Source organism: Carettochelys insculpta, chromosome 32 (genome assembly GCF_033958435.1).
Source record: "Carettochelys insculpta isolate YL-2023 chromosome 32, ASM3395843v1, whole genome shotgun sequence".
NCBI lineage: Eukaryota > Metazoa > Chordata > Testudines > Carettochelyidae > Carettochelys > Carettochelys insculpta.
This window is the reverse complement of record NC_134168.1, coordinates 6,291,185-6,308,380: the sequence shown is the minus strand read 5'-3', so window position 1 is coordinate 6,308,380 and position 17,196 is coordinate 6,291,185. Positions and strand designations below refer to the sequence as shown.

Sequence of the window (17,196 nt, the reverse complement as noted above, 5' to 3'; positions counted from 1 at the left end):
TTGAAGTAATATTCCCAAGTCTTTGGGCGTTGGGAGGTCTCAGGGGGCTTCCTAGGGGTAGCCGCAGCAGTTAAGGTGGAGCTGGTCTGTGGAGGGAAGGGCTGTGCTGCTCAGCCATAACATCTGTGTGTGTGGAGGAAGTCCACGTTGTGGTTCCTGGCCTCAGTGTCTCTGGGGAGGATGGATGAGCTGGGCTGACTTCTGCACCCTAAGGCTTAGCTCCTGGAGAGGAGGTGCCTTTCCAGCCCTGGAATGGGAGGGGAGGGAGGTGGGCTCAGTTCTGAGGTGAGCTGGTGGTGGTGGGGATTGTCTCCACCTCTAGGCCCAAACCCTACTCTGGTGTGTGATCTGGATACAGATTCAGGATGGCGGCCAGCTGTTGGGGCCAGGCTAAGAAGTTGGAGAATTTCATCCTTTCTTTCATCTTTTCTTTCTTCACTGCCCTACTGGACAGGTCATTTTCTGTGAACCAAGGGGGAAAACTTCTGCTGAAACTCAAATCTTTTCTATTCTGGACACTGGGATTTCTTTGGGAGCTTCCCAAGGAGCTCAGCATCCAAGTTCCAATGAATTTCAAGATGATTTGGGTGCCCGTATGCCTGAGACATGGAAAAGCACCCCCTCAAGGGTTCCTAACTCCCTTGGATTCAGCTGGGAATTCCAGCTGAACTCCAACACAGTGGGCGGAGTTATTCTCAGTTTGCCATATGCTCACTGAAGACATCATGTGGACAATGTCCCTCTCCCATCTTTCACTCTCATTAAAGCTTGTTTTCTTTCTGGGACAATTTCATTTGAAAAAAGGGAGTATGGAGAATGAGGGAAGGAGAATGGAGAGGATAAACTCATGCAGACGGGGTTGACAGATTAAGACTTCTGATGCATTTTCTGTAGGAAGTTGGTTGCAGAACCAATGTATTCGGTCATAGGAATGAAGAGAAACTTTTGTAATGTGTGGCATTAGATAACTCCCAAGATTGAGAATGGCTTCTTGATTGAGACTTTCAAAAAGGCCTGAGAGCTCTCAGTGTCAGCCTCATATTGAAACCCACTTATACATTGACGTCAAACTTCCAGCTCATAATCCATATTCAGCATCCAGCAATTCCTTGGCTGCATTATACACTACTTCTCCTGCATCCACAGCCTAGTGGAAGGGACAACAAAATATGAATTAATGAGTAGGAGCTCCTGTCTTCTCCAGTGTGAAGATGGGATTTTCATAGAATCATAGAACGCTAGGACTGGAAGGGACCTCAAGAGGTCATCGAGTCCAGCCCCCTGCCCCAATGGCAGCACCAAATACTGTCTAAACCATCCCTGATAGACATCGATCTAACCTGTTCTTAAATATCTCCAGCGATGGAGATTCCACAACCTCCCTCAGCAATTTATTCCACTGTTTGACCGCCCTGACAGTTAGGAACTTTTTCCTAATGTCTAACCTCAACCTCCCTTGCTGCAGTTTAAGCCTGTTGACTCTTGTTCTATCCTCAGAGGCCAAGAAGAACAAGTTTTCTCCTTCTTCCTTATGACTCCCTCTTAGATACCTGAAAACCGCTATCATGTCTCCCCTCAGTCTTCTCTTTTCCAAACTAAACAAGCCCAGTTCTTTCAACCTTTTTTCATAGGTCACATTCTCTGGACCTTTAATCATTCTTGTCGTTCTTTTCTGGACCCTCTCTAGTTTCTCCACATCTATTTTGAACTGCGGTGTCCAGAACTGGACACAATACTCCAGCTGAGGCATAACCAGCTCAGAGTAGAGCGGAACAATGACTTCTCGTGTCTTGTTCACAACACTCCTCTTAATGCATTCCAGAATCATGTTTGCTTTTTTTGCAACAGCATCACACTGTTGACTCATATTTAGCTTGTGGTCCACTATAATCCCTTGATCCCTTTCTGCTGTAGTCATTCCTAGACAGTCTCTCCCCATTCTGTATGTGTGAAACCGATTGTTCCTTCTCAAGTGGAGCACTTTGCATTTGCCTTTATTAAACTTCATCCTGTTTACCTCAGACCATTTCTCCAATTTATTGAGATCATTTTGAATTATGACCCTATCCTCCAAAGCAGTTGCAATCCCTCCCAACTTGGTATCATCTCAAAGGAGTCAAAGAGTAAATGGAGCCCAACACCAATTGGTCTCCAGTGGCAGATGGATGTCGATGCATCTTGGGGGAGCTGAAAGTCCCAGCCTCATTCAGCCACAGTAGAACCTTCTTGGAACAATTGCCCATTGAGAAAGCTAAATTTCAGATTTTGTGGCTCAGAGTGGATGACAAGGCATGGATCACTTGATGAGTCTCCTCTACTCTGCACTGATTAGGCATCAATTGCAAAACACCATGTTCGGTTCTGGGTACCACATTTCAGAAAATATATGGAAAACTTGGAGGAGGTCCAGAGAAAGCAAGCAAAAGGATTGAAGTTCTAGAGAACATGGCCATTGAGGGAAGGTTGAAAGAACTGGATTTGTTTAGTCTGGAAAAGAGAAGACTGAGAGTGGACATAATAGTTTTCAACTACATAAAAGATACTGCTCCCATCTGTAGGATGGAAATTTCTAAGGCAGATTATGGTATTCTGCTAAGACCCGCTATTCGAATTCTAAGTTCAGAAGCCCAGCTAGCATGAGTGGAAGATTACCCCTACTTGGGCTTCCTCCATCTCAGCCCTTGAACCGGGGAAGGTTGTCCTAACCCATACAGGGCCTCAGAGTTTGGAGGGAGAGATAGTCACCCCAGCAACCACATTCCAAGAAGAGGCCCTGCAAGTGAGAACTGAGTGATGGCTTCCTCCTATCCACTATCCCAGGCTGGTACATAAAAACAAATGTGTGATTGCTATATACTGTTACTGTCTTTTTCCTTTCATAGAATCATAGAATCCTAGGCCTGGAAGGGACCTCAGGAGGTCATCTAGTCCAGTCCCCTGCTTCAAGCAGGATCAACCCCATCTAAATTATCCCAGCCAGCACCTTGTGAAGCCGGGACTTAAAAACCTCTAGGGATGGAGATTAATCTTCTAGATAATGCACTCCTGGATTACGCCCGTGTGAAGACACCATTATTACTCCCATAGACACATCGTTACACCAATACAGACATATTTGTTATTAAATATCTGCTTTGTTTAAGTAACTTGGAAAGAAAAACCACCGGTACTAGAGATAAGAGGTTCTGTAAGCTATGGGTGGAGATGCTGTGTAACCTTTCTAGATTATTGGCTTATTGTGCTCATTTCGGCTTGCTGCTAGAACCTATCCAGGCTTGGGACACATCCATGCCATTGCTTCCCTCCGCCCATCAGCATCCTATATAATTGATTGTGCCCTATTGCCTGGCAGTGCCCACTGAACCTAATAAGCGAAGTGGCACTCCACCAGCACTGTGTGTAATAAACCTTCCTGCTGGCTTCCTACACGGTCTCCAAAATTTGTTTACAACACAGCTCCACCCCCCAGTCATTATGTCTTTTCTCTGGGGCTGCACAGGGATTGGGGATGGTGATACCACACAACCGGGAGAAGCTGATAACATGGGATACCCACGCTCTTCTCCATTGGCTCTAGCATCGTCTGGATCAGCACATATCAATATCTGCAAATATCCACATCTGCAGGTAGATATTTGTATTCCCATGGGGTCTACAGATGTTCACTGATGAATGTTAAATAATGTCAATGGTAATAAAGCACAAATATACATTGCTTGAACTAAGAAACCTACCTCCATTAGCAATGGGTTTGGTAGCCTGTCAACCTCTATTGGTGTCCCCATCCACCACTAAAGGGAAACAGATTGCTGCATTGAGTGATATTAATTCCTGCTAAGTGTCTAAATCATTTTGGTACTCCACATCCCATTAAGGTGTCTATCTGCCTCTCTAGGCACCTAAATAACGTTGAGAACAACAAGAAGTCCTGTGGTACCTTATAGACTAACAGATATTTTGAAGCATAAGCTCTCTTGGGCAAAGACCCACTTCATCAGATGCATGAGTGGGGGTGGAGATTAGAGGAGTATTTAAAGAGGGATGTGCCAGTAAGAGAGAGGGCCAGAGCTGACATGGTCTATTCATTCAGGATAGAAATGTCCCGTTATCAAGAGAAGAGAAAACTGAGACTCCCGTCTTTAAATACTTCTCTGAACACTCCCCCCCCCACACCACTCATGCATCTAATGAAGTGGGTCTTTGCCCACAAATGCTTATACTCCAAAATATCTGTTAGTCTATAAGGTGCCACAGGACTTCTTGTTGTTCTTGAAGATACAGACTAACACAGCTACCTCTCTGATACTGAACAGCTTTGTAATTCTGGGGTCTGTGCTCCAAACCCAGATGCTTGTATCTCAGTTGTCATCATATTTGTCCTCAGTGTCTTTGTCTGGGATTTTGAAAGAGGTCATTTGCACCCAACCACAACTCCCGTGGAAATTCGTTAATTTTAAGAAGATCTGACTGGGTTTTCTTAGTGAAATGATTTGTGAACCATTCACTCTTCTTACTGGACTCAGCACAGTATATTCAACCCCCATCTCTCCCCGCGAGACTTGGGCTCATTTGTTTTCTAACCTCCTGTTCTCAAGGGACTGAAAGGGTTTTGTCCCTGAAGCACTGTCAGATAATGGCAAATTTTCCTTGCGGGCTGTCAATAAGGGTGTTTCACAATGTGGGTCTCTGATAAAAGGGAGTCGCTGTTCAGCAGCCCTCAAGTTTTCCAGAGAAACCAGAGTTGAACATACTGAAATTTTCCTGAATGGCTTTTTGTCCCACAGTCATTATTATGACAGTTGAGTTTTAAGAAGACTCAGAATTGCTCTTGTGTGGCTTGGAACACCGGAGCTGATAATGATCAACTTTTTTTTTAATCGACAGGTAAAGACTCAGAATGTTCCCGGATTCTGAAATCACTATTATTTCTTCTGATGCTTTCCTCTTTATTTTGCCTTTATTTCCTTCTCCGTGTTTTTCTCTCCATTTTCAATCTCTGCATTCTCTTACTTTTAGCCCATTGGCTGGTATGTGGAGGAGAGGTAGAAGCTATCTGATTTTGCAACTGCAAGCCACATGCCTACTGGGTGTGGTTCACTGTCCTAAGTACAGTTAGATGACTTAAAGAAAGAAAGAAAGAATAAGGCATCTCAACAGCCTTTCCTGAGAGCTGCCTGGCTTTTTGCTCAAATGTAGATCTCCTGCACTAGGCTCCAGAGGTCCCAGGTTCAGTTCTGCATTTTGGCATTTCAGATGCATGATAACACACTCGTTAATTACTTGATCCCTTGCTACATCCGCCCAGGTGAGAGCTGCTCTCCTCGGTACAAAGGGTGGATGAGCAGCTGTAGAATTATTTGATTTGACTTTGCAACTGAAAATTTCACCCAGTTTCAGAGCGGAGGACAGACTGTGCTGGGGATGAAGTGGGTCCTGACCCACAGAAGAGGAAAACCCTCTGGTACAAAGTGTATTTCTGGGGATTTGTCTCCTCAGCCAGGCCTTCAGTGCTGCCTGGAGCTCCAGGGTTAGTTTAAAAGCCAAAGGGAGACAGCTGGTGCTGAGGTAGCAGTGATGGCAGTCAGGAGCCCATGACTTACTTGACTTGAACCCTTGTACTCCAGGTGCAGCATAGGTCATCTACAAGTCTCCTCCACTTCACTCTCCCTTGGGCCAAAACGTCTAGCTGACTGCAGGAGTACCTCAGTTGTTGTCCTTTAATCTCAACAGATCTTCTCCATGTTGTCCGAGGTCTTCCTCTTTTGCATTTTCCTTGAGGGTTTCATGGTGGACTCTGCTAGATGATGGTTTTCTGGCCATCCCCGCTTTCTTCTCTTCATTTGAACAAGTGGTTCCTGTCCTGCTCTGGGCCCTTTTAAATCCTCTGGCTCCAAGGCACTACCCTCTTTGCTTCCCCCATCAGTGGTCCTGCCCGGTTCACAAATGGATCTAGATCACCCCGAATCAGTGACTTCAGTATTTACCACTCTCCTCTTTTTGATCCGACACTGAACTTTCCAAATTCATTTGCATGCTCACTAGTCACCGCTCATCTTTTGGGTCTCTTGCCCAGCGGTTTTCAACCAGTGTGTCGTGACACATTGGTGGGCTGTGAGAACTGTCCAAGTGTGCCGTGAAATTTTGTCAGTTTCCCCTCACCACAGCTCTTGGCTCTCTGGAGCTGCCTCCTCCCCCCACGCTTCCCCGTGCAATTGAGTAACTGTTGAACTTTCAGCAATTACTCAACAATCCAAGCATGGCATAAGTTCACTCCCCCGCTTTTTTTTCGACCTATCAAAGACAATTTCTTCCATGGTGGACTTGAAACATGAATGTGTTTGATCCTTGCTTAGCTGGTTGTAATGCACCACTATGTCACCAACCTCTCTAGTAAGACCATAAGCTCAGTATATCTAAGTAAATGTGATGTTCATGAGCAATCACTTCAGCTGAAAAAAGTGGGTGCATATTGGAACTGTTTGTTTCGTTGAAATGTGCTGGGTTACTGAAAAGGTTGGGAACCCCTGCTATGGCCAATTATTGTCATGTGTAAATGGGCACTGAAGGCCACTGCAGTCCTGGGGGCAGAGTGGAATGGCCTGGCTCCATGCCTCCTGAAGAGTTGTGGCTGAGGGCAGAAGCAGGGGACAAATGCAGTCAGGTCTGAGTGCTTGTTAGACCATGGTGCTGTCCCCTCAGAACAACACAGAGCAGAAGAGCTCCAGTTCCTTTGAAACACCAGGTCCCATTGTAACTGCCCTCTTTCTCCTCCTCCCTCCAATCAGTGGGCCTACCTGTCTAGATTTAAACTAAAAAAATCCTTTGTTCTTCAATTGAACCTGATGGGTGAAGGGAAAATGGTCTCGGTGATGGAATGCGTGAACAGGAGTGTTGTGAGGAAGACACAAGAAGTCATTCTTCATCTCTACTCAGCACTAATCAGGCTTCAGTTGGAGTGTTGTGTCCAGTTCTGGGCAACACTTTTCAAGAGAGAGGTGGAGAAATTGGAGAAGGTCCAGAGAAGAGCAACAAGAATGATGAAAAGTCTAGAGAACATGAGATCTGAGGGAAGACTGAAAGAACTGGGCTTGCTTGGTCTGAAAAGTCGAAGATTGAGAGGGGGCATGATAGTGGTTTTCAAGTACCTAAAAAAGTGGTGGAAGGAGGAGGGAGAAAAATTGTTCTTGGCCTCTGAAGATAGGACAAGGAGAAAAGGGCTTAGACTGCAGCAAGTGAGGTTTAGGCTGGACATCAGGAAAAATTTCTAACTATCAGAGTGGTTAAACACTGTGTATGGAGGCTGTGGAATCTCCGTCACTTAAAATATTTGAGAGTAGGTTAGATAGACATCTGTCAAAGATGGTCTAGATAGTGCTTGGTCCTTGACTGAGGACAGGGGACTGGACTTGATGACATGTTAAGGTCCCTTCTGGTTCTAGTTTTCTATGATTCTAGACTGTTCTTACTGTTTTTGCTAATATAGTCCAGGTATCTAGGGAGAAAGACTCTTCAAACTCATGAAAGTATCCGCACATGGATGTTCTAAACAAAAGCAGGTAAAGGAAAAGGAATATTTGTCATTGTTCAGGGTCTGTCCTGGAGGAAATAATGACCTGTTGAAACCTAATTTTAACCTGTTGAGAACAGTGGTTGGCACAGCTCTTTTTTATAATGCCCTGGTAATAGAGTCCTTTTCACTCATCAGGCAGGTAAACTGAGAACCATAGAATTGTAGAATACTTGAATTAGAAGGGACTTCAACAGGTCATTGAGTTCAGTCCCCTGCCCACAAGGCAGGACCAAGCATGCTCTAGACCATCCCTGATAGAGACTTATCTAACCTGTGCTTAAATATCAAATACCTTAAAAGAGTGTCGACCAGCAATTGGGAAAACAGAAGAGATGGAGAATTAAATTTGGGCAAGATTTTTCCCTGTCAAAAAGAAGTGTCGTTATCTCACACCCTCAAAAAAAAAGAAGTTCGACAGTTAGCTTGGAGAAGAACATTGTCAATGTTCCAACAGGGACCAGGCTACTTACTCTTCCTCAAATACATGGGATGGTAAATGACCATATATTCTGAATTCTGCATTGAATTGTATTGAGGTTTGATAAACAATCTCTTGGAAATAATGTCATGTTAGCCTGTTATTTGACAACCTTGAATCATTGTGAAATGAAAGGAAGCAATACACTCAACCTCCAATTCCTGTGTCATCTGAGAGCTTTCTTTTTACTTCCAGGTCCCGAATAAAATATTCAAAAGTGCGTTGCCAAGAATCGTAGGCTGTGGGAACCCACAAATGTTTGAAGATGATTCCCTGTTTATTGTATATTCTGACATCCATCAGTTAGTTGATTTCTAATCCATTGAATTTGTGCCTCTTTAATTGTGTCATTTCCTAGTCTTTTAATCAAATTGTCTTCCAGTACTAGGAAGGGAAAGTAATTGCATCAATTCCATTTTCTTGGCCAAACTTGTGCTTGCTATCTATCTAAACTCTTCCATAAACCCATGTGGATTGGAATTAATTATGCTATCCTCTTTTTTTTTTTAATGAACTAAATCTTCATCAGCCATTCCAACCATGGAAACAATGTCAGACGGAGAGACCCATAGTTAAACAGGTGAGATTTCTTCCCGTCTTCTGGAACTTCCCAAATGTTCCACAAGTCAAGGAAAATGCATATTAAATGTCTATTGAGATCTTTATCCAGCTTTCCTAGGTTGCAACATAATGTTGTTTTATTTCTTGGAACATAAAATTGTTATACAAAAGAATCCAAAATCTGAGAGAGAAAAAACAGGCTGCTCCTAAGGCAAAGATGCACAAATCATCATTCATTTTTTCTGAGCTAACTCTCGTAATTTGCTACTAATTCCTCCTATGTGTGAGCATGAGCAGAAGAAAACACACACCCTTAAGGTGGTCACTTGCAATTCCAGAACAGTCCTCAATACCACAGCCTTAGTCTTCATAACTTCATCTGCCAAATTAGGATGTTACCTCAAAGCAACAACGGGAAGTAGTAATCCATAACAGGCAGAAAGTGCTCAGAAGGAAAGTGTATATGAAAGCTTGGACTAAAGTCATCACTCTATTTCTTTCTATTCTGCCACCTCTTATTTCCCCTGCAGTGATGGAGAACCAGACAGAGGTGAGCGAGTTCATCCTACTAGGTCTGACCACACTCAGGGAGATGCAGTGCTTCCTCTTCACTCTCTTCCTGCTTCTGTATGTGGCCAGCATGCTGGGAAATGGGGCCATCATGGCTGTAGTGATGGCTGAGCCCCGGCTGCACACTCCCATGTACTTCTTCCTGGGCAACCTCTCTTGCCTAGACATCTGCTACTCCACAGTCATCATGCCCAAGATGCTAGCTGGCTTCCTTTTGAGGCACCAGACCATCTCCTTCACCAGCTGCCTGGCCCAGCTCCATTTCTTCCACTTCCTGGGCAGCACTGAAGCCGTGCTGTTGGCTGTCATGGCCTACGACCGCTATGTGGCCATCTGCAATCCGCTGCGCTACCGGCTGGTCATGAGCCCACGGGTCTGCCTGCTCCTGGCAGCGGCCACCTGGTCTAGTGGCTTCCTTCATGCCCTAATGCACACAGTCATGACCTCCCGGCTGCACTTCTGTGGTCCCAACCGCATCCACCACTTCTTCTGTGACATCAAACCCCTGCTGAGCTTGGCGTGTGGCAACACCAGCCTCAACTTGAGCCTCCTCAATATCGTCACTGGAGGAATTGTGATAGGTCCGTTCATCGTGACGCTTCTCTCCTACCTCTACATCATCTCTTTCCTCCTCCTGAAAGTCAAATCACATGCGAGTAGGGTAAAAGCCTTCTCCACCTGCACCTCCCACCTCACAGTGGTGACTCTGCTCTATGTGCCTGTCATCTTCAACTATGTGCTAACCTCTCCAGAAGACTCTGCTGAACGGGACATGATAGTCACCTTGATGTACAGCATCGTCACCTCTGTCCTGAACCCTTTGATCTACACCCTGAGGAATCGAGAGGTCAAATCTGCCCTGCGGAAAATGCTAGGGAGAAAATTGTTCCCTAGATGGACATGAATAAGCAGACAGTTATTTATGTCTGAGCTGAAGAGTGACAATGGGTAATGGACAATAAAATGCATTGTATCTCTATGGAGCACCAGGATCCGGCATTAGGCATTTGGAAATATGTTGTAGATAACATTCATAAATATGAGACTGAACATTCAAAGGCTCAGAGATTTTAAGGTCAGAATGGACCATCTTGATCAGCTGGTCAGACGTCCTGCACATCACGGGACACAGATTCTCATCCATACACTCCTGTAAAACAACCCTAAACGCTGATGGAGTTACTGAAGTCCACAAATCAAGTCTTCAAGTTACAGATGATTCACCCTTGACATTTGTTCTGCACTGGGTAGCAGAAATTTGCCCACATGGGTGGAAACAAACACAAAGTTGCAAATTGATGGCGAATCTTTTTGTTTTGCAAAAAACAAACAATTGATTTGCATACTTTTTCAGCAGAAAATGTTGATTGCTCATTTGTGCAATGAAAACAGTCAAAGCTCAAAAATGTATAGGAACAAGGTGGTTGTTTTTTTCCTGTTTTATGACAGTTGGTTTCCCAATAGAAAGTTAATTTTCTTTTAAGAAAACTAGAGTGTTTGCACAAAAAAACCTAGTTTTGTTAAAAAAAAATTAAAAGGTTTTACTAGAAAAAAATCCACTCATCCTTATTCAGAAGGCCTTGAACTTATTTATCAGTGGAGTGACTGATTTTCTGTCTGGGGGAATTAGGCACTCAAATCCCATTGGACGATAACAAGAGCTGGGCACCTGTAAGGCCTTTCAAAAATTCAGTCTCCACACAGAGTTTTATGTCAAGTTTAGCCTCCAATGGACTCCAGAACTCAGTCCCTACAAAATATTTGGATCCTACACAGATCAAACCTATATCAAGCTTACATCTTTATGGAAATATGCTTATGAATATGCATAAATTGAAAATGCTTTATGCAAAATAAGTCTTTTACTGTAACACTGGAAAGCTTGTAAATCTACTGAATGCATATTCTATTTGTATGCTTATTTTGGGACCTGAAATTAGGAATATTGACTTTAGATTGATTATCAGTGGGTTCATGTTGTAAAAAGCCTATTACCAGCCCATCAGGAACAGCCATGAAGGAGCCAGACACAGGGCAAAGAGCTCATTAGTAAGAGTCAACTGAGTTGAAGAGAACTCAACACATGCTACACTGTTATGCTACATTGGGGAGCTACATAGACATGTGACCATGTCACATGATGCTGGAATCTGTCACCTGATGCTGGAGCCCATATTGATTGTTTGTTCTTTGCCACAGAGGGAGGGGTGTGTGTGTGTGTGTGTGTGTGTGTGTGTGTGTGTGTTTGTGGAGTAGGTGAACACAGGTTTCCTGGCCTATGGAAATTCTGTGGAAGGCAAGGGACATAAACAATGACTGTCTTCAGCTAGCTTTAGAGACTGACTTTTCACCCCAAGAGCATACCTGAAAACAACCGACGGGATTGTAATGACTGTGGTGGAGGAGAACTGTTGGACCCAGGTCAGAAAAGACAACCCTGGCCTGAGAAGGACTTTGCCAGAAGTAAGAACTAGGGTGAGAATTTTTGAATTGTAACAAGTTCTCTTAGGCTGGGTCTACACTACAGAGTTTTGTCAACAGAAGTGGCCTTCTGTCAACAAAACCAGGGAGCGTCCACACCACAAATGCATTCTGTCAAGAATTTGTCAATAGAATTCAGCACGTTTCCCAGCAGATTTCTGTTGTGACCATTTGAGGCATAGCACCTCTGTCAACAGATTCTGTCCATTAAAAACACGTGAAGATGCTCCTGGGGGTGATCTGTTGACAGAGGGGGCTTCCAGTTCCCCGGGCAACCCTGGTTGCACAACTTCTGGTTGGCTGAATGCATCGACAGGGGACACCTCTGTGAGGTGTGGATGTGTTCTGCTGACATAGGTTCTCTTGGGAAATATCTGTTGACAGTGACATCTATCTACAGAATGCTGTAGAGTAGACACAGCCTTAGTGTACAGGTTGAACATTTGTAATCCAGCACCGACAGGACCTGATGGGTGCTGGGACAGGGAATTTGCCGAACCATGGGAGGTCAATGTTGTTTAGCACATTCCACCACTTCCACTGCTTGCTGGGTTCTTAGAAGACATTTGGGGGTAAATTACAGCTAAATAACAGCACAGAATATTAAGAGCTGGAGACTGTCAACAATCTTCATAGGACCCTGTGAAACTTGGCTACACCCATGATAAGTGGTTATATGGCTAACTAAAATCTTGCTGAATTATGGATAAGAGAGTTTCAAACTAGAGACGTTCAACCTGTCCTAGGCTTAGTTGTCAAGTTTTGTTCTGTCATGTTTAGTAACCTACGTTGTTCTGTCTGCTAACCCATCTATATCTGTAGGTAGTCCGTCGTGTCTGACAATGATGTCTTGAGCTTGCACATGCTCATTGGTTATGGACTCGCATGTGGCTGAGGAGTCCAAACTTTGAACGGCGTGGGCATTCGCAGTGGGGGCAAGGGAATTGTCCTGGCTCTGTTGGTGTGGCTGCTGCTGTCACTTTCTTCCTCTCACAAGCATCAATGAGGCATATGAGCTGAAAAAGTGGGTCTGTCCCATGAAAGCTCATCACCTAGGGTGCGTCTACACTAGCTGGCTATTTCGACGTTGAAATTGACCTATCTGGAGATGGGAATAGCGCCCTCCTTCGACTTTTGACGTCAAAGTAGGGCATGTGTAGACGATCCGCGTCCCACTACATCGAAATAGTGGAATCCTCCATGGTGGCCATCAGCTGAGGGGTTGAGAGACACTCTGTCCAGCCCCTGCAGGGCTCTAGGGTCACCGTGTGCAGGGGTCTGCAACCAGTGGTCGGCTCTGTGGATCTTGTGTTGTGCAGGCTGAGTGTGTCTGGGAGGGAGCGGCGTGGGGCTTTGCCGGCCCCTTATTTAAATGGGGAGCACATGTATGTGTGGATGCTCTGCATTTCCTTCCAGGGTGGCTCCTTTCAATGTTCCCCGTCGCTACTTCAACGTTGAATGTCGACGGCACCAGCCCTGGAGGACATGTAGATGATATGCGTCCAAGTAGCCTATTTCAATGTTCTTACGTTGAAATAGGCTACTTCGACGTCGTGTGTAGACGTAGTCCTAATAAATTATTTTGTTAGTCTTTAAAGTGCTACTGGACTACATTTTTACTTTTCATACTATATAGACTAGCATGGCTTTCTCTCTGTGATGATGGTGAACATACATGAACAGAAGATAGTCTTATTACATTTTAAAATCATATTTCTAGTGGCATAGGACATTATGAAGGTGGAGACACAGGCCATGTCTACTCTACACACAATCCATCCCTTCTTCGAAAGAATGTGTGTAGAAAATGAGCTCTTTCGATCCAAAATCAAAAGAAGGCAGGTCTTCCTCCAGAAGTCCTCTCCCATGCCTGGATCAGGAAGAGCTTTTTCTTTCAAAAGCTTCTTTTGAAAAAATAAAAACATGTGTAGATGCTCCAAGGGCCCTTCTTTTGAAAGAGCAGTCCTCATGGCATGGGATTTTTGAATCTCTGACCTGTTATGTCGAAAGGCCAGGGGGCTGTGTAGACTCTGTGTTTTGAAAGAGTGGATTGACCTTTCGATCTGCTTTTTCGCAGGTGGACGTGCTCTTTCACAAGAAGTTTTTTTCCAAAGTGATCTTCCAGAGGAACTTCTTTCGAAAGATCAATGTAGTGTAGACATAGCCGGAGAGAGAGAGAGAGATACAAGGGGCATATGGGGAAAAGGGGAGTGTATGAAGACAGATATATATGTGGGTGCGTGAGAGAGAGAGAACGAGATAGACAGGAAGGCAGTGTATAGTGTAAAGTAAGGCACATTGGAAAAAATAACCCCAACTATACACTCAATATGATGGGGGCTAATTTAGCTACAACTAATCAGGAAAGAGATCTTGGGCTTATCATGGATAGTTCTCTGAAAACATCCACGCGGTGCACAGAAGTTGTCAAAAAACGTAAATAGGATGTTAGGAATTATTGAAAAGAGGATAGAAAATAAGATGAAGAATATTTTACAGCCCCTTTATAAAACTATGGTACACCCACGTCTTTTATGCTGCACACAGATGTGGTCTCTTCACCTCAAAAAAGATATTTTGGCATTAGAAATGGTTCAGAAAAGGCAGCTAAAATGATGAGGAGGTTGGAACGGGTCCCCTATGAGGAGAGGTTAAAGAGACTAGGACTTTTCAGTTTAGAAAAGAGTAGACTGAGTGGGGCTATAATAGAGGTATGTAAAAGCATGAGCAGCGCAGAGAGGGTGACTAAAGGAACAGTATTCGCTTGTTCACATAATGTAAGAACTAGAGGACACTACATGAAATTAATGGGAAGCAGGTTTGAAATGAATAAAACAAAGTTGTTTTCTCCAACAGGCATCAGAGAGGGAGCCGTGTTAGTCTGTATCTTCAAAAACAACAAGAAGTCCTGTGGGGCCTTGTAGACTAACAGATATTTTGGAGCATAAGCTTTCATGGGCAAAAACTCACTTTGTCACATGCATGAGTCATGCATCTGATGGAGCAGGTCTTTGCCCGCGAAAGTTTATGCTCCAAAATATCTGTTGGTCTACAAGGTGCCACAGGACTTCTTGTTCTTTTTCACACAGCACACAGTCAACCTGCGGAGCTCTTTGCCAGAGGAGGGTGTGAAGGCCAGGACCAAGAGAGTTCAAAGAAGAGATAGATAAATTCATTGAGTCCAGGTCCATATAAGGCTATTAGCCAGGGGTAGGAATGGTGTCCCTGGCCTCTGATTGTCAGAGGCTGGAGACGAATAGCAGGAGAAAGTTGCTTGATCATTGTCTTCAGTCCATCCCTCCTGGGGCACCTGGCACTGTCCACTGTTGGCAGACAGGCTACTGAGCTAGATGGACCTTTGGTCTGACTCAATAATGGCCATTCTTATGTTCTTATGGTGGTAGATAGATAGATAGATAGATAGATAGATAGATATGGGGTGTATGTGGATAGATAGATAGATAGATGGTATATTTCACTATATATCCTTCCGATATACCCAATGATTATTTATCTCAATGTTCATAGAAAAGATTCATTTTGAAATCACTATCCAGCCCACTGTTCTTCTGAAAGCTTCTTTCACATCCTTGTTTCTAAGGCTGTATATGAAGGGATTCAACATGGGGATGACCAAGGTGTAAAACAGAGACACCACTTTGCTCTGAGCTGGAGAGGATAACGAACTGGGCTGAGTGTACATGAAGGAAACAGTCCCGTAAAATATGCTCACAGCCACTATGTGAGAGGTGCAGGTGGAGAAGGTTTTGTGCCGGCTGGTGGTTGAGCGAGTCTGGAGGACAGCCAAGATGATGTAGACATAAGAGACAAGGATGATCAGAGCAGTGCTCACAATAATGAGACTTGACACAGTAAACAGCACCATTTGATTGATATATATGTCAGCACACGAGAGGCTCAAGAGTGGTGAAAAATCGCAGAAGAAGTGATCGATCTCCTTCGAGCCACAGAAGGGCAGAGTAAAGGTGAAGCCAGTCTGCAGCACACAGTTCACTCCACCACAGATATAGGATCCCACCATCAGCTGAATGCAGAAAGGCTTGGACATGGTGGTGGGATACCGGAGTGGGTTACAGACGGCTGTGTATCGATCATATGCCATCACCGACAGGATGAATGCCTCAGTGGTAGCAAAGAGAGCAAAGAAGAATAATTGGGTGGCACATCCATTATAGGAAATGGTTTTGTTGCTTGTTAGGAAGCTCACCATGGCTCTGGGGGCGATGGTGGAGGAGTAGCAGAGGTCCAAAAATGACAAGTTCTTGAGGAAGAAGTACATGGGGGTGTGAAGGCGAGAGTCGGCAGTAATGGTGAGGACCAGGATGGTGTTCCCTAGCATGGTTGTTGTGTAAATCACCAGGAATGTTACAAAAGGGACCACCTGGAGCTCTGGACCTCTTCCAAAGCCCAACAGGATGAAGTCCGTCATGACAGTGTGGTTCACATTTCTCGTTGGCTCCATTGCTGACACTTCCTTTGGAAAAAATGATAAAGATTAAAGAAGAACCAAAGATACTAGACAGATTGTGGCTGGCTACACATGAGTGTGGGTTGATCCCCATTGAGGTCAAGCACATGATTTCTATTGGTTTTGATAAAAGTGGTCTGAGCCCTTGGAAAGAGAGATAAATATAGCCTTGAAGCTTGAAAAATTATGTATGAATGCCAATCTTCCTATAGTAAAGGCAAAAATTAGTATACTTCCCGTACAATAATGATACATGAGGATGAGCTCTGGACTATCCAACAAACCAGCCAACCTGGGTCTGACCCACTTTTTCAGATGCACATGGGTGTTTGCCCATGAAATTTTATGCTTCAAATAATCTATCTGTCTATAAGGCACCACAAGACTTCTCGCTGTTCTTGCAGATACCAATTAACATGACTACCCCTCTGAGACTTGTCTGTGCTATGTTCCTTCAAGAACTCCTCTGAAACCATAAGAGCTGCAACCATGAAATTTGGTGTGCAGCTTCTTCTTACCCTGGAAAATGGGAAGTGCCTGAAATCCCATGGTTTTCCAGAACATGGAAAGGGAAGGCCCCTGACAGCAGGGACAGAATACTTCATACTCACCACTGGGGGTAGCAACTTCACAGAATAGCAAGATTGCAGAGTGGTCTCTGGGGGTGACCACAAGAGGAAAAGAGTGGCCACTTGGAGACAGAGTTTGCATTCCTGCCAGCTTCCAGACAGGTTAGTGCCCCCCTGCCACCAACACGCACCCCTGGTGGTTTGCCATAGCACCGCAAAGAGGGAACCAAGCTAGCCAGCCCAGAACCCCTGGCTCCGCCCTCCCCCATGACACACACCCAGCTGAGGTGGTGGCTGGGGAAAGTAGCTGTTGGTGAAGTGGGACAAAAGAGCTGTGGGAAGAGCCCTGGCCCTGCCAGCCCCACTGCCACCTGGCCAGAACCAGGAGAAAGAGTTACTGCTTGTCCTGACCCATTCTCCCACCGCTGCTTTCACTGGGCCAGGCAACACCCCCATGGCCCTGGTCCTCTTCCCCATC

The 17,196-nt window shown here is 44.7% G+C and overlaps 2 protein-coding genes across 2 annotated transcripts; one reads left to right on the top strand and one right to left on the bottom strand.

Annotated features, from left to right (window-relative positions):
* The first annotated feature begins 9,141 nt into the window (after positions 1–9,141).
* LOC142005047 (olfactory receptor 12D1-like) lies at positions 9,142–10,083 on the top strand. Its single transcript, XM_074982724.1, has one exon. The coding sequence runs from the start codon at positions 9,142–9,144 to the stop codon at positions 10,081–10,083; it is 942 nt and encodes a 313-aa protein (XP_074838825.1).
* A 5,112-nt stretch (positions 10,084–15,195) lies between these two features.
* Positions 15,196–16,146, bottom strand: LOC142004780 (olfactory receptor 9S13-like). Its single transcript, XM_074982470.1, has one exon. It carries the CDS (start codon positions 16,141–16,143, stop codon positions 15,196–15,198), a length of 948 nt encoding a protein of 315 aa, XP_074838571.1. The 5' UTR covers positions 16,144–16,146.
* Between the last annotated feature and the right edge of the window lie 1,050 nt (positions 16,147–17,196).